Source organism: Delphinapterus leucas, chromosome 8, assembly GCF_059928025.1.
Source record: "Delphinapterus leucas isolate spDelLeu-1000000601 "Yukka" chromosome 8, BTC_Dleu_Yukka2, whole genome shotgun sequence".
Classification (NCBI taxonomy): domain Eukaryota; kingdom Metazoa; phylum Chordata; class Mammalia; order Artiodactyla; family Monodontidae; genus Delphinapterus; species Delphinapterus leucas.
This window is the reverse complement of record NC_143136.1, coordinates 69,993,384-70,018,750: the sequence shown is the minus strand read 5'-3', so window position 1 is coordinate 70,018,750 and position 25,367 is coordinate 69,993,384. Positions and strand designations below refer to the sequence as shown.

Genomic DNA, 25,367 nt, shown 5'->3' with positions numbered 1-25,367 from the left:
TGAATTGTGACTTTGGCAAGTTAACAAATCATTCAGAAATGATCCCCCAAATGAAAATTATGTATGTGTTTTACTAAACACAGGTAAAGGAACCTAACCTAAGATGATCTTTGCGTGTGTGAATTTCACAGGTTCTTTGCAAGCTTCTCTGAATTTTAAATGTCCTTTTTTTTCAATTGAAATTTCATTCTTCTCAACCTCTCCTACTCCACATCCCTCCGATGGAAACAATCACTAGAAAAACATAACAATTCTATCACTCACATAACAGTAAGATAGTTACTAGTATGTTACTATTGTGCCTATATTAGGGCAATTAAAAATAATAGAATTTATTCTGAAGAGGTACATCTTTCAAGGCAAATCAGAATTTATTTCTCAAGAGAACAATCATTTTTGAGGTGATTCTTAGATTGCCAGATTATATTCCTATTTAGAAAATAAATAACAAGACTTTAATATTTTTCCATAAAACAAGTATATTTAGCATACTGGCAGTATGTTGAACATAATAGGTTTTTTTTAACTTCCATGTAGGAACTTAATCACAGCCTTATTCATTTTAATATGACATCTTTATCCCATAGAACACAAAGAGCTTTTGGTAGTCAAATGTTAAATCTGCATATTGTTATTAAATGTTCAAAGAATGAGAATAGCTGTTTAATGTTCTCATTCCTAACAGATTAAAAAGTTCCAGTCCTCAGATTTTAGGCAATATTTCACAGTTTAATGCTTCTCTCTTCCCCACCCCCCCAAAAAATATCATCCTTCAAATGCTTTAATGTGGTTTTTGGATATATTTAGAACATATGCATTTTTCCCAAATAAGGTCATTATTGTCTTGTGAATGATAGATGTTTGAATATGTTTAGACAATAGTGGATCAAAAGTACATTTATCTAGGTTGCTTATTGTAAGCTCCCTGTCTTAGTTTCCTAAAAATGAAAACAACTCTGGAACTTACCTCTCTCTACTAAGTATTGTCATCCATAAGGTCATTTAAGTGCCTGTCTGGAGTATTATTTGGCAAGGGTTTTTTTTCACAAAGAGAGTGGGTAACTGGAGCCATGGTTATATGCCACTTTTTCTCTCTAAGTTGATGTTCACTATTGGACTGTACAAAAATCAGTTTACCTTCCCTCCTTCACTTTCTGCTACACTAAATGGAATGTAAACAATTAGAAAATATTGCCAATGATTGAGAATGGTAGGCCTGATTTTAGGAATAAGTTGTTGTAAAATGGCACAGAGATTAGAGTAATCCTTAACTCTCATTATTTGAATTTTGATTGATGAACAGCTGTGAACCTTGTTTGAGAGAACCTAGGATTTTTTTGGCTGTTGACACAATATTTGGTTAGGGATTGAAGTGACATAGTGGTACAAAGCCATTCCTGTAGATCATCATAGTAAAACCTAGCATGTTAATATGGGTCTCATCTCTGCTGATGGAAAACCTGTACTGTGGCCTGGCAACAAAGCAAATGAGCATTTTGATTTATGTGATTTTTATATTTGTATGTCACTATTGTGTTTTCCCCCCTGTCTTAGGATTTTTGGGGGACTTATTTTAGATATCAAAAGAAAAGCTCCATACTTCTGGAGTGACTTCAGAGATGCTTTCAGCTTGCAGTGCTTAGCATCTTTTCTGTTTCTCTACTGCGCGTGTATGTCTCCTGTCATCACATTTGGAGGACTGCTAGGAGAAGCAACTGAAGGGCGAATAGTATGTATTATACTTTTCTCTGAACTTTGAAACTTAATCAGCTTTTAAGATTCATAGTTAGATGAGTCTGCATTTAATTTTGGTTTCCTTTATGAGGAGAGATTTGATGTATGGTCTGGCAGACAAAGTTCATACGAATTTCCTAGATGACTAATGGAACTGGTAATCAGGGAGTGGAATATCTCAGAACAACTAATTCTTATCTTACACAGGGTTCTGATCTCATCCCTGGCCCCCCAGTCCTAGGCTAGCTTTAGCCTCTGGTTCTTGCCTCATAAGAGGTCCATTTTCCTATTTATATAGGCCATGCTTCTGCCAGACATTTATTATGAATACATGTAAACTTTTGGTAAGCAAAAGAAAAGTGAGATAAGGAAGGGGGAGAGGACATATCCCTGTCCACTACCATTCACAGTCTGCTGACTGCCTGCCGCCTTTTTTTTATCCTCCTACCCCACCTCCTGCCCAAGGTTGCTAGGCCCTTCATAGCAAAGGGAAAAAAGACCCATGTATTTTACATATTTTCTCCCCAGTTATAATCGCAGCCTGTACAGCTTAGATAATGGAATCATTTATATCTCTACACAGAGTGCAATCGAATCTCTCTTTGGAGCGTCCATGACTGGGATAGCCTATTCTCTCTTTGGTGGACAGCCTCTTACCATATTAGGCAGTACAGGACCAGTTTTGGTGTTTGAAAAGATTTTGTTTAAATTTTGCAAGTAAGTGTTATATACTTTTGGCCCTCAGCCCCTTTCTATTTCTCTGCTGTATTTAATCTTCTTCCAACATCACATTTGGAGATCTGCTGGGAGAGGTAGAAGTTGCTGATTTGATTCAGTTTGCCATTTTTGTCTCTCCATGGAAATAAAGGAACGGTAAAATATTGATGTATATTGTTATGTAATATTTATAAAAAATTATATTCAGCTCTAAGCACTGAGAAACCTCTTTGAGTTTTGTACCCTTAGGTTTTCCCTTTAGACAAAGTCTTGAGTTTAGATACTCATGGGATGTGAAGCTTATTTACTTTCACTTCCTGAATTAGACTTACTTCCATCTACTTAAAATGGTGGCAAGCTGTTAAATGACCTTCTTTCCACTGTTCTTTTCCCCCTCCTAGAGAATATGGGCTGTCATACCTATCTTTAAGAGCTAGTATTGGACTTTGGACTGCAACCCTGTGTATCATACTTGTGGCCACTGATGCAAGCTCCCTTGTCTGCTATATCACCCGGTTTACTGAAGAAGCTTTTGCTTCTCTTATTTGCATCATTTTCATTTATGAGGCCCTGGAGAAGTTGTTTGAACTTAGTGAAGCATATCCAATCAACATGCATAATGATTTGGAACTGCTGACACAATATTCGTAAGTACCATTTCCCCTGTTGGCTGTGGGGCTTTTCTTTCTACCAATATTGCTATTGTTATAAGAAATACGAGGAACTTACTCAGCAGATAGAGTTCCTTAAATTGATTCGTGACCTAAATCCCGGTCTCTCAGAGTTGAACAGGATTTTAAGAGTCATCTAAACAGCTGCTCATCTGAATACTTGAGTTTTCATTATAACATCTTTGCCAAGAATAACTTTTTGAAGTTTTATTTGTCGAGCATGCCCTATTAAGTAGATAATGAACCAAGATCAATTTTACTATACAGAGATTTTTTTTTCAAAATATTTTTGATTTTGGTCTTCCTTTAGGACCTTTTCCATGTAATGTAATCCAAAGAACACAGTAGTGAAAGATAAGATTTCAGATTTAAAGCAGTGAGATAAAAGAGACTCATTGGGTCTAAATTGCATAGTTTGATGTTTGAAAATATGATAAAGTCTTAAACAAAATATCACTGAATTGAAATGTATTTTTGCTTTTGGAACCTATGACATTTATGATAAAAGTACTCACATATTGCCTGTTGAGGGTGATATTACAGTTTAGGATTAAAGATGGGATTGTACCTATTACACGTTCTAGTTTTGTATGTCAGCAGTTTGGGATTTCTGTAAGGCTGTATTTGCAGAGTATATGTGAACATTATGTTACTCTTCTTTGATTTAATTTTAGGATTTTTTTGTTGTAATTATATATACATTTTATACAGTGAATATTTGAAACAATATGTTCTTTACCAGGCATCAACCTGGCATTATAACCTCTGCATTAACTACCAATGCTCTTCTTATAAACTGCTCAGATAGGCCCTCAAAATCTTCCTTTGAAGATTTATCATCTTTATTTACTATTAGAAGTTGAAATTGTTGAAATTAGGCCAAAACAGTGCAATATTATAGTCTTGTTAAGAATGATGTAATGATATAGAGTTGAAAATAAGATGACTTTTAGTACTTTGAATTTTTCTCGGTAATTAGAGATATGTTTAACAGTACATCTCTGTTTTAGAACAAAAAAAAATCAAAGTGAGATATAAAATAACTTCCCCAATAAAAGTAAATGGTGAGGGTGTTGTGAACAGGATTCAAATGCAGATGAAGGAGGTGTCAGGGACACTCAGAGAGCAGGCAGATGGGAAGAACAATTTGATCAGAATGAGATGTAACATTGATACATGCCTTTTCATTTATCTTTAGTTGAAAAGAGAGCAGTGTCACCTAATTTGGGTATCTTTGCGAGGATATGCAATTACCTCTGCTTGAATTTTCAAACCTACTACACGCCAGGCACTGTGCTTGGTGCTAGGGAAATCATGAACAATATTCTGTTCTCAGTGAGCTTCCAGTTTAGTAGGAAATGTAGACAAACAGACAACACAATGGAATAAGTGCTGTGTTAAAGGATTGGTCCAGAACACTATGGTACTACATCAGAAGAGCACCTAACCCAGATTTCAGGTTCAGAGAAGACTTCCTGGAGGAAGTGACATAGAAGACCAAAAATTCAGGAGGAATTAGGTGCTGAGGAATAGAGATGGAGAGTGGTTTAGATGGAGGGAATGGCACAGAGTTGGATGTAAGAAATTTATTAATGCTTTGAAATATTTGTCCAAAGTTATATAGATAGTGGTGAAACAAGAAATTAGACTCAGGCTTTATGACCCTGATGTAATTTTCAGTAACTGAAGTTACTGCTGTAATTTTAAAATTTCTTTAAAGTACTGTTTCTCAACCACTGATACATATACAATCAGAGAGAAGCAGACAAAGCTTAAATAGGCAGGAGGGTTTTTATAATCAAGTATTCATCATAAAGTATTCTTCCAAAAATTCCACTGGATTTTTATGTCCTTAAAACCTATTATAAATGAAAAAGATGGTGAATAATAAATGCATGTAGTTATAATAAATAACTATAGAAAGTGGTGAATGATTGCTCTAGCAACTATCTAGCAATTTCAGTTAAAATAAATTCACTAAGGGGCTTCCCTGGTGGCGCAGTGGTTGAGAGTCCGCCTACCGATGCAGGGAACACGGGTTCGTGCCCCGGTCTGGGAGGATCCCACATGCCGCGGAGCGACTGGCTGGGCCCGTGAGCCATGGCCGCTGAGCCTGCGCGTCCAGAGCCTGTGCTCCGCAACGGGAGAGGCCACAGCGGTGAGAGGCCCGCGTACCGCAAAATAAATAAATAAATAAATAAATAAGTTCACTGAAGTTTTAATTTTTAAAATTAAAGTTTTAATTCCAAGGAATATAACAATTTTTTTTTCAAAGTCCTTTTATAGTCACTTTATATTTAATGAAATCCTATGGAGCAGATAAGATCTATTTTATAGAACAAGTTAATGATTTATAACTTACCAGTAATCAAATAAAGCATAATGAAGAGTAGAACCCACTTTTCTTAATGTTATGTTTTCTTTATTAGAGGGTGTGACTTTGTTCTGCCACTCAACTTTATCTCACCTTTTGGGCACATTGCCATGAATTCTTTATCAGATTAGTGTAATGTCAGTGTTGGCACTTTGTATATGATAATTTTACTCAGAGTATCTGCCACTTCTGTTGGGAAATTTTAAGCAAATTATTCTCGTTCATGTAGACTATTGCTACATTCATTATTCATTTATTCATTTCTACTTTGCTAGGTATTTTAAGTGTCACCACTACATACTTTATAGTATTAGTCATGCTAAATAAATGCTTAGAGACATTGCTGATAACTTATTTTGGAGAAAGAAGCACTTCTCTTTAACTATGGAAATTAATATGCTAATTGTTCTGAACACTATTCCTCCTAGATATTTGTAGAACTAGTAAAATTCAGTTAGCTTAGCATATTTTTCTATTTATAAATGCAATTCTTGATAATATAAGGTGTTCAGCTTATGCACTTTACATTTATTATTTAACAAAGAGGAAAAGATCGAGAAAAGAATATATACAACTCTGGGGAAAGAAGTTTACTTCATAAAAACATTCCTTAGTTAGAGCTCTCAGTTGCAGGCAAAATAGTTTTTATATACCACCCAAGAAAACCCTGTTTTTATAAATAAGTGCTGTGCAAATATTATGTGAAGGGTAAGAAAATATGTTCTCATAAGTGAATGCTCATTGCTGGTCTCAGTGAAGTCTGTGTCCAGCTTCCACTCATTCCTCTGTGTAGCTCATCTCTTCTTTACATGGGTACCTGGGGTCTTTTCGATATATCAAAACTTGCTCTAAAGATGATTAGTAGGAAGCTAATTTTATTTCTTCCAGAATTTTCATTTTGATATCTAAAAGAAGGAAGGCAGAATTTTTTTCAATTATAAAAGCAGGTTTTTAGGGAATAAGAGATGGTCCTACTCATTCTGAAATCATATCCCTGGGTGTTGCGGGCTGAATTGTTTTCCTTCAAAATTTCCCACACGCCAGATTTCTGAGCAAATCTAATGGCTCTCTGTATAGAATTTGAACACTTTTTAGCACCCTCTCTACCTCTGTAATCTCTTGTCTAAATTATGACAATTGCCTTCCAAATGGTGGCCCTGATTCTACTACCCTTCCCTTCCACAGACTGTTTTCTATGAAGCAACCAGAATTATTCTCTTAAAACCCAAGTCAGATCATGTCACTCTGCTTCTCAAAGCCCACTGATGACTTCCCATTACCTTCAAAGATGTTGTATGAGCTGTTCCTCACTGCCTGTCTTATCTTGTCTTCTACTTCCTCCTCTGCTCCACCCACGCTAATCTCCTTGCCCTTCAGCCTTCATACTTGCTGTTCTTTTTGCCTAGAATGCCCTTCTCCAGATATCTATGTGGCTTGTTCCTTCACTATCTTCAAAATCACCTGCTTGAGGACTTTCCATCTGAAATTTCAACTCTCTTCTCTCTCTTCCTTTTTTTAATCTAAAATATTATATAATTTATCTTTTTAAAAGTAAGATTTATTGAAGTATTATTTACATACAATAAAATATGCCTCTTTTAAGTGTGCCCTCAAATGAGTTTCAACAAATGAATAACACTATAATTGGAATACACAATATTTCCCAAAGTATTTCCTCATGGCCCTTCACAGTCTCTCTCTCACCCCAACCCCCAACCCCTGACAATCATTGATGTGATTTCTGTCTTAAAGTTTTGCCTTTTTTAGAATGTCACATAAATGGAATCATAGAGTGTATAGCCTTTGGTGTCTGGCTTCTTTCACTTATCATATGCTTTTGAGATTTACTCATTTTGTTGCATGCATCAATTTATTCCTTTTTATTGTTGGTCAGTGTTCCACTGTATGGATGTACCACAAATTGTCTATCCAACCACAAGCTGATAGATGTTTGGGTTGTTGCTACTTTGGAGCTATATTGCTTCACATGCAGGTCTTTACTTGGCCTACGTTTTCATTTTCTCTTGGGTAAATACCTAGAAACGGGATTGCTGGGTCATATGAAAAGTCTATATTTTAACTTTATAAGAAAATTCCAACATGGTTGTACCATTTAGCACTCCCACCATCAATGAATGAGTGTTCCTATCGCTCTGCATCCTCATCAGCCCATGGTATTGTGCTTATGTAGAGTGATACCTCTATTAGTCTAATTTATTGTGTGTTCCCCTCCTAGAGTGAGTTCATGAGGAAAAGGGATTTAGTCTGTTTTGATCACTGCTTTCCCAGTGTTCAGATCAGTTTCTGGCACAAAATAGATAGATGTTCAATGAAAATTTGTTGAAAAAATAAATGAATGTTGAATGAATATCACCTCTATTTAGAATTTGTACTAAGGCTCAGAAGGGATTATGGCTTACCCAAGTAGAAGAACTTGAGCTAAAACCCAACACATCTAACATTTAGTCAAACACTTTTGACAATGTACCACATTATAGGCCACTGGTTTGACCAAATTAATTTCTAGTATTAATATTTAGAATATGAGGGAACTTGGATACATTTTATTTAAGTCTCTTAGATATTATCTTCAAGCAGTTTAAAATTTATCACAGGAAATTAAAAATATAAAAATAGAGGGATTTAAAACATAAATATTTGAATAATATTAACATATGCAGTAAAATGGATTCTTATTTTAGAGCATAAACGTGCTTATTTTGATTATAATGATTCCCTGTAAATAGGTATTTGACAAGAAGAGAAAAAAATCTTGGCTGGAGATGAATGTTGTTGTATCACATTGAAGCCCACTTTACCTTATTTTTAAGAAACTTGGTAATAATTTGGATTAAAAGATAGGAATCTATACCAATATCCTAGTTAGTTGCTTTGGGTAAGCCCCTAAGAGCAGCCTTCTAGAGACAACATCTTAACCCTCAAAAATACACAGAAAGTACATGTGAAATATGTAGGGAATAAGAGCTCTGGGAGGATACCTACCACACTTATAATACTTTGGGGACAGAAGAAAAGACTGAAAAAAAAAAAGGCTTGTTCTCTTTGTATATTTTGGAGAATTCAACTGGCATTGTGTGGATACATTATTTTGTAATTTCTTCCTAAGAATAAGTTTTATGAGAAGCAGACCCACGGATACAGAGAATAAACTAGTGGTTACCAGTGGGGAAAGGTAAGGGGGGAGTAGCAATATAGGAGAAAAGAGTAAAAGGGGTTATTATAGGATTGTATGAAATCATGTGTGTGAAACTTTTGAAAACTGTAAAGCACTATAGAATTTAAACAATCTTTCATTCAATTAAAAAAAAGTCTTTTGACAAGCCATAGAAGGAGGTAATTAGGGCCAGGTGGTGCTCATCAAATCAGTTCCTGTGTAAACAAATTTATTTTCCATTTCAGGAAAATAGCAACTTACAAAACTCAAAGGAAGAATAGAGCAAAATGTTTAAGGTATAATAAGTAGATTTGCCATTCTGTTCTTAAATTCTCTTATTAGGCTCATTCTTTCAACATCTATTGCTTTTCTCTGAATTGTGTTAACATTGATAGTGTGAAAATGAATATGGTCTCCACTCTAAAGGAGCTCAGTGATTAACAAGAAGAGACTAGAGATGTGCTTTGTACATAGTGGCTGCACACAGAGAATTTGTTGAATCAATAAATGAGGAGGGAGCTAGAGGCAATGCATAGTCAAATCATTGCAACCTGGCATGGTAAGTATTTATACTAGACATATGTTTAATGGTCCAGGAAAAGAAGTAAAAAACTACCTTAATTTATCACTCCATCTCTGTTGTACCTGTAACTTGAGTTTCTTATATATGGCGTATCTGTTTTTCTCTCTCTTCATTATCTCTGCATGAGCAGGTCATAATTAGGGTTGAGGGCACCAAGGTAGATAGATGAAATCCTGGGACCAGTTGGCAGAGAGTCTTAAAAATTGTAATGAGTTTTATTGTAAAAGATCATTGGGGGTAATGACAAAGCTCTGGAAATAATTATGTGATAATAGATTAGAAGGTGATCATAGGAAGTGGAGCAAAGAGCAATAACCTTGGTATGGAATGTTTAAGTCCTGATTATTGACTGAGACAATGGTAATGAGAAGAAAATAAACAAACTGGGGAAAAAAAGAAAGAAAAGCAAAAGTTGGCAAGGTTTTATTCATTCATTCAACAAGTAATTATGGAATGCCTTATAATTTATATGAGCAATAACAAAAATTTGCATACATGGCTTTATTTAAGCCTCACAATAATCTATGGTATAAGTATTACCCCTCAGATGATCAATCTGAGGCTCCAATAAGTTAATTAATTTGTTCAATATCCCAGAACCAGTGAATGGTAAATGAGAGTCAAACTCAGGTATACTTTTTTTTATTAAAATGTAGTTGTTTTACAATATTATATTAGTTTCAGGTGTGCAGCATAGTGATGCAATATTCTTATAGATTATACTCTGTTTAAAGTCATTATAAAATAATGGCTATATTTTCTGGTGCTGTACAACGTATACTTGTTGCTTTTTGTTTTTCTTTTTCTTTTTGAATTTTATTTTATTTACTTTTTTATACAGCAAGTTCTTATTAGTCATCAATTTTATACACATCAGTGTATATATGTCAATCCCAGTCGCCCGATTCATCACATCACCACCTCCACCCCCTGCGGCTTTCCCCCCTTGGTATCCATACGTTTGTTCTCTACTTCTGTGTCTCAATTTCTACCCTGCAAACCAGTTCATCTGTAACATTTTTCTAGGTTCCACATATATGCGTTAATATACGATATTTGTTTTTCTCGTTCTGACTTACTTCACCCTGTATGACAGTCTCTAGATCCATCCACATCTCAACAAATGACCCAATTTCATTCCTTTTTATGGCTGAGTAATATTCCATTGTATATATGTGCCACATCTTCTTTATCCATTCACCTGTCGATGGGCATTTAGGTTGCTTCCATGACCTAGCTATTGTAAATGGTGCTGCAATGAACATGGGTGCATGTGTCTTTTTGAATTATGGTTTTCTCTGGGTATATGCCCAGTAGTGGGATTGCTGGATCACATGGTAATTCTATTTTTAGTTTTTTAAGGAACTTCCATACTGTTCTCCATAGTGGCTGTATCAATTTACCTTCCCACCAACAGTGCAAGAGGGTTCCCTTTTCTCCACACCCTCTCCAGCATTTGTTGTTTGTAGATTTTCTGATGATGTGTTTGTAGATTTTCTAACTGGTGTGAGGTGATACCTCATTGTAGTTTTCATTTACATTTCTCTAATAATTAGTGATGTTGAGCAGCTTTTCATGTGCTTCTTGGTCATCTGTATGTCTTCTTTGGAGAAATGTCTATTTAGGTCTTCTGCCCATTTTTGGATTGGGTTGTTTGTTTTTTTAATATTGAGCTGCATGTGCTTTTTATATATTTTGGAGACTAATCCTTTGTCTGTTGATTCATTTGCAAATATTTTCTCCCATTCTGAGGGTTGTCTTTTTGTCTTGTTTATGGTTTCCTTTGCTGTGCAAAAGCTTTTAAGTTTCATTAGGTCCCATTTGTTTATTTTTGTTTTTATTTCCATTGCTCTAGGAGGTGGATCAAAAAAGATCTTGCTGTGATTTATGTCAAAGAGTGTTCTTCCTGTCTTTTCTTATAAGAATTTTATAGTGCCCGGTCTTACATTTAGGTCTCTAATCCATTTTGAGTTTATTTTTGTGTATGGTGTTAGGGAGTGTTCTAACTACATTCTTTTACATGTAGCTGTCCAGTTTTTCCAGCACCACTTATTGAAGGGACTGTCTTTTCTCCATTATATATCCTTGCCTCCTTTGTCATAGATTAGTTGACCATTAGGTGCATGGGTTTACCTCTGGGCTTTCTATCTTGTTCCATTGATCTTTGTTAATGGTTTTGTGCAAGTACCATATTGTCTTGATTACTATAGCTTGGTAGTATAGTCTGAAATCAGGGAGTCTGATTCCTCCAGCTCCAATTTTTTTCCCTCAAGGCTGCTTTGGCTATTCGGGGTCTTTTTTGTCTCCATACAAATTTTAAGATTTTTTGTTCTAGTTCCATAAAAAATGCCATGGTAATTTCATAGGGTTTGCATTGAATCTATAGATTGCTTTGGGTAGTATAGTCATTTTCATAATATTGATTCTTCCAATCCAAGAACATGGTATATCTCTGCATCTGTTGGTATCATCTTTAATTTCTTTCAACAGTGTCTTATAGTTTCTGCATACAGGTCTTTTGTCTCCCTAGGTAAGTTTCTTCCTAGGTATTTTATTCTTTTTGTTGCAGTGGTAAATGGGAGTGTTTCCTTAATTTCTCTTTCAGATATTTCATCATTAGTGTATAGGAATGCAAGAGATTTCTGTGCATTAATTTTGTATCCTGCAACTTTACCAAATTCATTGATTAGCTCTAGTAGTTTTCTGGTGGCATCTTTAGGATTCTCTATGTATAGTATCATGTCATCTGCAATCAGTGACAGTTTTACTTCTTCTTTTCCAATGTCTTTCTTTTTATTTCTTTTTCTTCTCTGATTGCCATGGCTAGGACCTCCAAAACTATGTTGAAAAATAGTGGTAAGAGTGGACATCCTTGTCTTGTTCCTGATCTTAGAAGAAATGCTTTCAGTTTTTCACCATTGAGAATGACGTTTGCTGTGGGTTTGTTGTATATGGCCTTTATTATGTTCAGGTAGGTTCCCTCTATGCCCACTATCTGGAGAGTTTTTTATCATAAATCGGTGTTGAATTTTGTCAAAAGCTTTTTCTGCATCAATTGAGATGATCATATGTTTTTTATTCTTCAATTTGTTAATATGGTGTATCACATTGTTGATTTGCGTATACTGGAGAATCCTTGCATCCCTGGGATAAATCCTACTTGATCATGGCTTATGATCCTTTTAATGTGTTGTTGGATCCTGTTTCCTAGTATTTTGTTGAGGATTACTGCATCTATGTTCATCAGTGATATTGGTCTGTAATTTTCTTTTTTTGTAGTATCTTTGTCTGGTTTTGGTGTCAGGGTGACTGTGGCTTCACAGAATGAGTTTGGAAGTGTTCCTTCCTCTGCAATTTTTTGGAAGTTTGAGAAGGATAGGTGTTAGCTCTTCTCTAAATGTTTGACAGAATTCACCTGTGAAGCCATCTGGTCCTGGACTTTTGCTTGTTGGAAGATTTTTTTTTTTTGCGGTATGCGGGCCTCTCACTGTTGTGGCCTCTCCCGTTGCGAAGCACAGGCTCCGGACACGCAGGCCTAGTGGCCGTGGCTCATGGGCTCAGCCGCTCCGTGGTATGTGGGATCTTCCCGGACTGGGGCACAAACCCGCGTCCCCTGCATCGGCAGGCGGACTCTCAACCACTGCACCACCAGGGAAGCCCTTGTTGGAAGATTTTTAACCACAGTTTCAATTTCATTACTTGTGATTGGTCTGTTCATATTTTCTGTTTCTTCCTGGTTCAGTCTTGGAAGGTTATACATTTCTAAGGATCTGTCAATTTCTTCCAGGTTGTCCATTTTGTTGGCATAGAGTTGCTTGTAGTAGTCTCTTAGGATGATTTGTATTCCTGCAATGTCTGTTGTAACTTCTCCTTTACCATTTCTAATTTTATTGATTTAAGTCCTCTCCCTCTTTTTCTTGATGAGTCTGGCTAATGGTTTATCCATTTTGTTTATCTTCTCAAAGAACCAGCTTTTAGTTTTATTGATCTTTGCTATTGTTTTCTTTGTTTCTATTTCATTTATTTCTGCTCTAATCTTTATGATTTCTTTCCTTCTGCTAACTTTGGGTTTTGTTTGTTCTTCTTTCTCTAGTTCCTTTAGGTGTAAGGTTAGATTGTTTACTTAAGATTTTTCTTGTTTCTTGAGGTAGGATTGTATAGCTATAAACTTCCCTCTTAGAACCGCTTTTGCTGCATCCCATAGGCTTTGGATCGTCGTGTTTTCATTGTCATTTGGCTCTAGGTATTTTTTGATTTCCTCTTTGATTTCTTCAGTGATCTCTTGGTTACTTAGTAACATATTGTTTAGCCTCCATGTGTTTGTGTTTTTTACGGGTTTTTTTTCCCTGTAATTCATTTCTAATCTCATAGTGTTGTGCTCAGAAAAGATACTTGTATGATTTCAATTTTCTTGAATTTACTGAGCCTTGATTTGTGACCCAAGATGTGATCTATCCTGGAGAATGTTCCATGCGCACTTGAGAAGAAAGTGTAATCTCCTGTTTTTGGATGGAATGTCCTATAAATATCAATTAAAGCTCTCTGGTCTATTGTGTCATTTAAAGCTTCTGTTTCCTTATTTATATTCATTTTGGATGATCTGTCCATTGGTGTAAATGAGGTGTTAAAGTCCCCCACTATTATTGTGTTACTGTCGATTTCCTATTTTATAGCTGTTAGCAGTTGCCTTATGTATTGAGGTGCTCCTATGTTGGGCGCCTATATGTTTATAATTGTTATATCTTCTTCTTGGATTGATCCCTTGATCATTATGTAGTGTCCTTCCTTGTCCCTTGTAACATTCTTTATTTTAAAGTCTATTTTATCTGATATGAGTATTGCTACTCCAGCTTTCTTTCGATTTCCATTTGCATGGAATATCTTTTTCCATCCCCTCACTTTCAGTCTGAATGTGTCCCTAGGTTTGAAGTGGGTCTCTTGTAGACAGCATATATGTGGGTCTTGTTTTTGTATCCATTCAGCAAGCCTGTGTCTTTTGGTTGGAGCATTTAATCCCTTCAAGTTTAAGGTAATTATCGATATGTATGTTCCCATTACCATTTTCCTAATTGTTTTGGGTTTGTTTTTGTAGGTCCTTTTCTTCTCTTGTGTTTCGCACTTAGAGAAGTTCCTTTAGCATTTGTTGTAGAGCTGGTTTGGTGGTGCTGAATTCTCTTAGCTTTTGCTTGTCTGTAGAGCTTTTGATTTCTCCATCAAATCTGCATGAGATCCTTGCCGGGTAGAGTAATCTTGGTTGTAGGTTCTTCCCTTTCATCACTTTAAGTATATCATGCCACTCCCTTCTGGCTTGTAGAGATTCTGCTGAGAAATCAGCTGTTAACCTTATGGGAGTTCCCTTGTATGTTATTTGTCACTTTTCCCTTGCTGCTTTCAATACTTTTTCTTTGTCTTTAATTTTTGCCAATTTGATTATTATGTGTCTTGATGTGTTTCTCCTTGGGTTTATCCTGTATGGTACTCGCTGTACTTCCTGGACTTGGGTGGCTACTTCATTTCCCATGTTAGGGAAGTTTTCGACTATAATCTCTTCAAATATTTTCTCGGGTCCTTTCTCTCTCTCCTCTTCTGAGACCCCTATAATGCGAATGTTGCTGCCTTTAATGTTGTCCCAGAAGTCTCTTAGGCTGTCTTCATTTCTTTTCATTCTTTTTTCTTTATTCTGCTCCGCAGCAGTGAATTCCACCATTCTGTCTACCAGGTCACTTATCCTTCTTCTGCCTCAGTTATTATGCTATTGATTCCTTCTAGTGTAGTTTTCATTTCAGTTATTGTATTGTTCATCTCTGTTGTTTGTTCTTTAATTCTTCTAGGTCTTTGTTAAACATTTCTTGTATCTTCTCGATCTTTGCCTCCATTTTTCTTCTGAGGTCCTGGATCATCTTCACTATCATTATTCTGAATTCTTTTTCTGGAAGGTTCCCTATCTCCACTTCATTTAGTTGTTTTTCTAGGGTTTTATCTTGTTCCTTCATCTGGTACATAACCCTCTGCCTTTTCATCTTTTCTATCTTTCTGTGAACGTGGTTTTTGTTCCACAGGCTGCAGGATTGTAGTCTTGCTTCTGCTGTCTGCACTCTTGTGCCCTTGTTGCTTACTTATTTTTACATAGTAGTTTGTATCTCTTAATCCCCTATGCCTTTCTTTCCCCTCCCCACTTCACTCTCCCCACTGGTTAACCACTAGTTTGTCCTCTATATCTGGGAGTCTGTTTCTGTTTTGTTATATTCATTCATTTGTTTTATTTTTTAGATTCTACATATAAATGAAAACATAGAGTATTTGTTTTTCTGTGTCTGACTTATTTCATTAAGCATAATACCCTTTAGGTCCATCCATGCTGCTGCAAATGGCAGAATTTCATTCTTTTTTATGGCTAAGTGATATTCCATTATATATATATATATATAATGGAATATCACTTAGCCAATTATGTATATGGCTAAGTATATATATATATATCACTTTGTTTATCCATTCCTCTGTTGATGAACACTTAGGTTGCCAATATCTTGGCTATTGTAAATAATGCTACTATAGATATTGGGTTTGTGTATATTTTCAAATTAGTGTTTTTTTTCAGATATATACCCAGGAGTGTGACTGCTGGATCATATGGTAGTTCTATTTTTAGATTTTTGAGGAACTCCATACTGTTTTCCACAATGGTTGTACCAATTTACATTCCCACCAACAGTGCAGGAAGGTTCCCTTTTTTCCACACCCATGCTAACATTTGTTATTTGTAGGCTTTTTGATGATAGCCGTTTTGACAGGTGTGGGTGATATCTCATTAAGGTTTTGATTTGTATTTCTCTGGTAATTAGTGATGTTAAACATCTTTTCGTGTGCCTGTTGGCCATCTGTATATCTTCTTTAGAAAAATGTCTATTCAAGTTTTCTGCCGATTTTTTAATCAGGTTGTGTGTGTGTGTGTGTGTGTGTGTGTGTGCGTGTGTGCATGTTTTTTTGTTTGTTTTTTTTTTTGCGGTATGCGGGCCTCTCACTGTTGTGGCCTCTCCCATTGCGGAGCACAGGCTCCGGACATGCAGGTTCAGTAGCCATGGTGCACAGGCCCAGCCGCTCCACGGCATGTGGGATCTTCCCGGAACAGGGCACGAACCCATGTCCCCTGCATCAGCGGGCGGACTCTTAACCACTGTGCCACCAGGGAAGCCCCTGTGTGCGTGTTTTTTGGTATTGAGTTGTAAATATAAACAGTTGAACTGTTTATATATTTTGGATATTAACCCTTTATCAGTCATATCATTTGCAAATATCTTCTCTCATTCAGTGTGTTGTTTTTTCGTTTTGTAGGTTCATTTGGTTTTAAAGCCCATGAACTTTTTTTCTATGATAAAAAAATAAAAATGATAGTAAAACCTCAATTTTATTATAACTCCTTAAAGGCAGTAACTGTCATATGTTTCTATGTATTCCCCATAGCACCTAGCATAATACTCTGTACAAAATAATTTTAACCTGTTAAATCATTGAATGAACAAAGAAGACTACATGCTATGTTCCAGATACTTGGGTGTAAAAGTAGCACCATAGATGGGTCTCTGCCCCAATCGAGCATATTATCTATTGAAAGACTTAGACATTAAATATTACACAAATAATTACTTAATTATACTTGACATAAATGTTATAAAGGTACAGAATGCCATGAGAGTGAGAAATACTTCCAAAGTTATTTGTATTTGGAGGCCAAGGAGAGCCTATAGCTATTTGAATGGAGATAAAATTCTGATGAGAAAAAGTTTAAGAAAAATTTCATGGAGAAAGTATTTATGTTTTTAGTTTTAGCTAGTAGTGGTGGTGTTTTGCAAAGTTATTTTGCACATTTTTGAAAAGCTATTTTCTTCATAATATGTTATAGCTATAAGTTTAAATAATTTATTAGAGAGAAAAGTATTAAGTACTTACAGAATCTCTCCTAAGAATAAAATCTGAAACATGGAAATAGATGTATTCATAAGAGACTGTATTATTTAGTCATCTTAATAGAAACAAATTGAAGGTTTAGTAATAGAAGAATGAGTAAACTATGTCACACCCATTAATGATGCTTATGAAGAGTAATGAGCAAACAGAAAATACTTACATTATAGTTCTATATAAAAGAGATTAGAAATGCTCATATGCTCATAAAAATGTTGAAAATATACATAAGAATTACTGAAAGATATATACCAAAAATTACAGTTATTGGTGGAAAGATTCTGAGAGATTTCTTTTTCATTTTTTATTTTATAAATATTCTGTAGTGTGGTTTTATTATTTTTGCAATTCAAAATACTTTATGAAAAAGAAAAATGAATAGGCATAAAAACATGTTTGGCTTCTATAGATACAGCGTAACTCTCTGATTTTATGCCTAATGTTAATACCTAACTTGCTACACAGCACTCTTAAGGTGATTTAATCAATAAAGAGACTTAAAAAAAAAAAGACTCACAAATCATTACTGTTCAGCGCTCACAGAAAGGTACTAATAATAACTACAAAGGCAAAAGCAGAGCATCTGCAACCTAGGGCCTAAAATTAGTAATAATGTTGAAGGGAGTCCTACCAAATTATGTTTTCTAGAAGGCAGCCATAAGCTCTTCTTGTGTAGAGAAGACTGATCACCTCCATTAGCCTTGAAACAAAAGCAAAGACTTCTGGATGCAGGCATTTAATTATAATGTTTATCTAATCATTCTGTAGCCATTTATATAATTAAGATGGCTTAGAGCATACTTTTCTTTGGGGAGTAAAGGGTAGTAGGGGTTGTGTTTGGTGAAGAGTATATTTTAAGCCAAACAATCCAACACTAATTATGGCATTTTATACTGGTGTTTCAAAAAATATAGAAAAAGTGCAGATACTGCCCATTCTTTTGCCTTTGGATTGTTGAACTTTCCAATCTATGAGCTGGTGGTAGCCACAATTGTAATAACCACCACAACAATGATGATACCTAACACCTAATTAATATTTACTTATGCTAGACCCTGTTCTAGGTGCTTTTACCTATATTAACTCATTTTTACCCTCATAATAACCCTATGAGGTTGGTTGCTATCACTATCCCGACTTTAAAAATACTAAAATATAGAGACACTAAGTAACTTGTCTCAGGTCACTCAGTTAAGTGCTTGGATTTGACTGATACAGGAACTCTGGCTGGAGAGTTCAAAGTCCAATGTCATAGGCACCAGGCTATTTTATGCACCTAAAGATTTTCTTTTTTGCATTAATATTTCCATCTTATGGCCAGAGTCACTAAACATTATTTTGGAGATGTAAGTAACAGAAGAGCTTATTCCAAAAGCTTATTGCTTTCTCTAGTTTTTTTTTTTCTTTTCTTTTTTGTAGTTTTAGATGAAAAATATTTGGACTAAGTTCATCAGTATAGGTAAAAAAGAGGAAAGTGGGATTTTTCTCATTTTATCTTGACTTATTTATTTAGAATATCTGCTTTTGTCATTTTAAGGACATAAAATCTCAGCCAAAGCCCTCTTTGATCTACCAAGGGTTGGTACAGAGATCTTTTTCAAACTTCCTGTACAAGTGTGCAGCCTCTGAGGACTATCTGCTGAGATTTCAAATATTAGAGGTGTGGACTCAGGGAAGAATGATGATTTGGTTGGCTATACATGATACCTATGACGTATAAACCTTTTAGGTAAAAAACATATTTTTCCTCCTTGGAATTGATTTATGGAAGAGGAATATTATTAACCAGAGATAGGCCTGACAAGGAGGCATAGGTAACTAATGTCCACTTACAGACCTAAGTCTCCAAAAAAAATGTCTCCCCTATGAGCTTGACATTTTTATCCCAAATTTCTTAATACTTTTGGAAAGTCACTGTTGAAATGTAAATACACTCCCAGGAATGGAGTAACACATTACACCATTGTCCTCACTAATACAGTGCCAGCACATAGGAAAACAGAGACCATAGCCCTGAGAGAATGGTGCACACAGCAAGCAAAGTGAATGGAGAAGTGATACTAGCCCGGTGGCCAGGTTTACACGAGGCTATGAGAAAATAGGAATCTGGAAGTTGGGCAAGGGTAGTGGTGTAGTTGTCATGATGTGAAGGCAGGGCTGCAGGATGTTTTGGGGGGAATATCTTAAAGGAGAGGGGTCCTGAAAGGGGAAGCTGAGAAGACCATACATTAATGGTATATTACTTAATTTATTCTGGAGCCATCTCACTCTTCTGGCTATGCTAATGGAAATGGCACCGTTATATCTAGATGAAGCATATTATAGAGAAAAAAGCAGAAGCTTCAGGGTCAAGAAGACCTGGATTCAAATCTAATCACTATGACCTTGGATGAGTTATCAAACACTTAGTTTCCTCCATCTATAAAATGTAGAAATCAAACTACTAAACTAGAAAACAAAGTGCCTTCTGCCATGCATATGGTAGCTGTATGCATATCATATCTATATGCATAAATATACAGTAGCTAAAGAAAGCTTATATATATATGTATACACACACACATACATTTATACGTAGATGTATTCATGCATCTACTATAGTGTTATCTTTCTCCCTTGTTGTGTTACTTCTGCAAGAAACTTGTCATATAGTCTCTATTTTACATTTTAGTTTCCTTTTATCATATGTAAATTTACTTTCACCTAATTTTCAGAATATTCAAATAATTTTCTATTAAACTATGGTGTTGGGCCTTTTTTTTCTGAGGTAAATTAGCGAAATGACCAACTTGAAGAATTTTTTTAAAAATTTATTTATTTTTGGCTGTGTTGGGTCTTTGTTGCTGTGCATGGGCTTTCTCTAATTGTGGAGAGCAGGGGCTACTCTTCGTTGTGGTGCATGGGCTTCTCATTGCGGTGGCTTCTCTTGTTGCGGAGCATGGGCTCTAGGCACGCGAGCTTCAGTAGTTGCAGTACGTAGGCTCAGTAGTTGTGGTGCCTGGGCTTAGTTGCTCAGCTGCATGTGGGATCTTCCCAGACCAGGGCTCAAACCTGTGTCCCCTGCATTAGCAGGCGGATTCTCAACCACTGCGCCACCAGGGAAGCCCTAACTTGGAGAATTTTAATCATTAGCTACCTGAAAAGTATTGGTGCTTGATACAGCAGATTCAGGCAATATATTACTAATCTTCTTTAACAAGAAAGAGACTATTGCTTCTAATGAATGATATTAACTGTTTTCTTTTTGGCAGCATTACTGCCGAATAGCTAACTATGCTATCTATGGCAATAGCTAACTATGCTATCATTATTTGAATTCATGACAAGGCTGGGTAATGAGTTGAGGCAGTTATTCTGTATGATCAGATGATTTAAGCCTGAATAGAACATAAATGTATATACCTATGCAAATATCTAAAATAATTATTCTGATCTCTGTAGCCGTTTAAATACTTGTTATGATTCTAAAAAGGGGACTTTAGGGAGCATATGCCAGTTTCAAAAACCAGGCACATGTTCACACGGCTGTAACTTAGGGATCCCTGACCAATGAATTGGACACCATCTTTCAGCAGGACCTTGAAGTTTTAGCTGGCAGATCTTGGAGCAGCTTTCCAAGCCGTTTGCTGCTTCCTCACTCCCACATGCCTAGTTAGCTGGGATTCCCTGCTGGGAAGCAAAGGCAGGTAGCATTTTGACCCTCCCCTTACCACCTTCAGTATATTTTATTCTCAGAACCATCCCCAGAGATTTAAAAGCATCGGGAATATAAAAAATATCTCTTCCTCACAAGGTTGGAGGCCTTGGACCTTACCTTGAAAAGATTTATTTTTACATTCTTTCAAATTATGACAACTTATGTAGAAAAATATGGCAGATACCTGTCCTTTTTAAAAAAAATTTTTTTTGCAATATTTGTTACATAACAAGAGTGTAAGAATAAAGTGGTTGATATGTATTTGTTTTCTGATTATAATTTGGAACACAGGTATAAATGTCTTGGTTTATGGATTCAATCTGTACCCTGTCATCTCCCAACCTACTAGATCTTTTTTGGAATAATAAAATGCATAACACTGGGGCCAGTATCCACAGTTCTAGAATATTCTTAGCCATCTGGTTCTGTTACAGAGTAAAGTTAGACTGGAAATAAGACAATGTTAGTAAAGGAAGCTTCCTTTGCCCACCCCACCTTCCATGGGCTCCATTTTTTGGTGTGCACAACATAGTGATTTAATGATATATACGTATATTGTGACATGATCATCACAATAAGTTTAATAATAACATCCATCACCACACATAGTTAATATTTTTCTTGTGATGAGAACTCTTAAGATCTACTCTCTTAGCAACTTTCAAATATACAATAAAGTGTTGTTAACAATAGTCACCATGTGGTCCATTACATCCCCAGGACTTATTTATCTTATAACTAGAAGTTTGTACCTTTTGTTCACCTTCACCCATTTCACCTTTATTCTTGATGAATATTTGACTAGTTATAGAATTCTGGATTGCCAAGTGTTTTCTTTTAGCCTGTTAATGACCTCATTCCATTGGTTTCAATTTTAGCTCAGGAGAGGTCATTGTCAATCCTACTGTTGCTCTTTAAAAACAATGTCTTTTTCCCTAGATGTTAAGATTTTCTCTTTATCTTTGGCTTTCTTTGGTTTCAGTATATTTGGGCATATCCTTTTTTTTCTCTTCTAGTTTAATTGAGATATCATTGACATATAGCACTGTTTAAGTTTAAGGTATACAGCATGGTGGTTTGACTTATATACATAATGAAATGATTACAATGACTTAGTGAACATTCATCATCCTGTATAGATACCAAATTAAAGAAATAGAACAAAAGTTTTTTTCCTTGTGATGAGAACTCTTAGGATTTACTCTCTTAACTTTCATATGTGATATACAACAGTGTTAATTATAGTTATCATGTTGTACATTAAATCTGTGGTACTTATTTATCTTACAGCTGGAATTTTGTACCTTTTGACTGCCTTCATCATCCCCACCCCCTGCCACTGGTAACCACAAATCTGATCTCTTTTACATGAGTTTGTTTGTATGTTTTGAAGTATAATTGACCTACAATGCTATATTAGTTCCTGGTACAAAACCTAGTGATTCAATATTTCTATACATTTCAAAATGATCACCATGATAATCTAGTTACCATCTGTCCTCATACAAAGATATTACATAATTATTGACTATCTTCCCCACACTGTACATTTCATACCTGTGACTCATTTATTTTGTAACTGAATGTTTGTACCTCTTAATCTCCCTCACCTATTTCTCTCCTCCACTCACTCCTCTCCCTTCTTGGCAACAGCCTGTGTGTTCTCTGTATCTATGACTCTGTTTCTGTTTTGTTATGTTTGTTCATTTGTTTTATTTTTTAGATTCCACATATAAATAAAATCATACAGTATTTGTCTTTCTCTGTCTAACTTATTTCACTTAGCATAATACCCTCTGGGTCCATTCATATTGTCACAAATGGCAAGATTTCATTGTTTTGTATGGTTAATATTCCATTGTGTGTGTGTGGTGTGTGTGTGTGTGTGTATATGTATATATATATATATATATATATATATATACACACACATTATCCATTCATCTATTAATCACCACTTAGGTTGCTTCCATATCTATTCACCTATTAATTGCCACTTAGGTTGCTTCCATATCTTGGCTATTGTAAATAATACTGCAATGAATACAGGGGTGCATTTTTTCCAAATTAGTGTTTTCATTTTCTTTGAATACATACCCAGAAGTAGAATTGCTGGATCATATTGTAGTTCTATTTTTTTTCCATCTCATTACTTTAATCATTTTGTCAAAATAATCTGAACATGCATAAATGACTTGTTATAAGAATGTGTAGCATAAAAGTCCCTGAGACATATCCAAGAACGACTTGAAATGTATTCAGTGCAATTATTCATCATACTAATTGCCAAGGACTTGGCTCCCTTCCTAGATATTTAAGATATGTGACTAAAAAAAGATATATAATATATATTATATAATATTCATAATTATACATTATATATAAATATATGTATGTTTATTAATGCTAAATCAGAGTCTCCCTCTCCAATGCCTGATTTTTCTGCCAGTTTACTGATGCTGTGTATGAAGTCATTTCCAGACTGTAAGGAATGTACTTACCGAGGTAAATTAGTTCTTTAAGCCCTAGGGTGCCAGTTAGTAGAATGATGGCAGTGGAACTAGAAGGTCCCAAGAGAAGATGTTGTCCAACCCCCTCATTTGGCAGTTCAAGTGACAGAGGCTCAAAAGGTTTGTGACTTGCACAAGCACGGCTGGTTCTGCCACTATTACTGTAACCTTAGGCAAGTCCTTAACTGGGTCTAGACTTCTGCTCCCTTCTCTGTAAAATGGATTGGTGATTGTCACAGCTAACACCTTCCAGGTGCTTCCTGTGTGCCTGACACTGTCCTGAGTACTTTAAGTGTCTTTTCTAATTCTCCCAACACCTCCATAAATTATATATGATTACCTTCAATTAGAGATGAGAATATCAAAGCATAGACATCTTAAATAATTTGCCCTAGATAAGACAATTAGGAAATGTTACAAAGCTGGTCTAGTAACCCAGGAATAACTGCCTCCAAAATTCTCAAATTCCAATTCTTAAATCCCTTCTAAGAAAACCCCGTCAGATAGGTTCTCAAATTCCTTATATCTCTAAAAGTCTAGAGCAGAGTTAACAAACTATGGCTCATGGGCCAAATCCAGGCACCACCTTTGCTTACAGAAATAGTTCTATTTCTAACTTTTTGAGGAATCTCTCTATTGTTTTCCATAGTGGCTGTATTTACATTCCTGTCAATAGAGCATGTGGATTTCCTTTTCTCCACATTCTCACCAATGCTTGTTATTTGTTGTGTTTTTGATAATAGCCATTCTGACAGATGTGAGGTGATATCTCATTGTGGTTTTAGTTTGCATTACTCTGGTGATGTTGAGCATCTTTTCATGTGCCTGCTGGCCATCTGTACATCTTCTTTGAAAAAAATATCTATTCATGTGCTCTGCCTATTTTTTAGTTGGATTGTTTGTTTATTTGATGTTGAGTTGTATGAGTTCCTTGTATATTTTGGATATTAACCCTTTACTGGATATATCATTTTCAAATATCTTTTCCCATTCAGTAGGTGGCCTTTTCATTTTGTTGATAGTTCCTTTGCTGTGCAAAAGTTTTCTTAGCTTGATGTAGTCCCATTTGTTTATTTTTGTTTTTGTTTCCCTTGCCTGAGGAGACAGATCCAAAAAATTTGCTAAGACCAATATCTAAGAGTGTAATACCTAAGTTTTCATCTAGAATTTTTATGGTTTCAGGTCTTACATATAAGTCTTTAATCCATTTTGAGTTGTTTTTTTTTGAGTTTATTTTTTATATGGTGTCAGAAACCAGCTCAGTTTGATTCCTTTGTATGTAGCTGTCCAGTTTTCCCAATACCATTATTGAAGTGGCTGTCTTTTCCCCATTGCATATTCTTGCCTCCTTTGTAATAGATTAATATAAATGTGGGTTAATTTCTGGGCTCTCTACTCTGTTCCATTGATCTATGTTTCTGTTTTTGTGCCAGTACCATACCATTTTGATTATTGTAGCTTTGTAGTATAGTTTGAAATCAGGAAGTGTGACAGCTCTAGTTTTGTTGTTCTTTCTTAAGACTGTTTTAGCTATTCAGGGTCTTTTGGGTTTCCATACAAATTTTACAATTATTTGTTCTAGTTCTGTGGGAAATTCCATTGGTATTTTGATAACGATTGCATTAAATCTGTAGATTGCCTTGGGTAGTATGGTCATTTTAACAGTATTACTTTTTCCAGTCCCTAAACCTGGTACATATTTTCATCTTTTTTGTGTTGTCTTAAATTTCTTTATTCAGTGTCTTATAGTTTTCTGAGCATAGGTCTTTTACCTCCTCAGTTTGATTTATTCCCAGGTATTTTATTTTTTGATGCAATTGTAAATGAGATTACTTTCTTAATTTCTCTTTCTGATAGTTCTCATTGTTAGTTTATAGAAATGCAACGGATTTCTGTATATTAATTTTGTATCCTGCAACTTTCTAAATTCATTGATGAGTT

The 25,367-nt window shown here is 35.4% G+C and overlaps 1 protein-coding gene across 2 annotated transcripts in view; it reads left to right on the top strand.

The window, feature by feature from the left end:
* Positions 1–25,367, top strand: part of SLC4A10 (solute carrier family 4 member 10) — a 225,578-nt gene that overhangs the window by 132,371 nt on the left and 67,840 nt on the right. For both annotated transcript variants that reach the window (XM_022569866.2, XM_022569877.3), the window contains 3 exons: positions 1,555–1,729; positions 2,318–2,451; positions 2,853–3,098. In XM_022569866.2, coding sequence (XP_022425574.1) covers positions 1,555–1,729; positions 2,318–2,451; positions 2,853–3,098 — 555 coding nt within the window. The remainder of the gene's footprint in view (positions 1–1,554; positions 1,730–2,317; positions 2,452–2,852; positions 3,099–25,367) is intronic.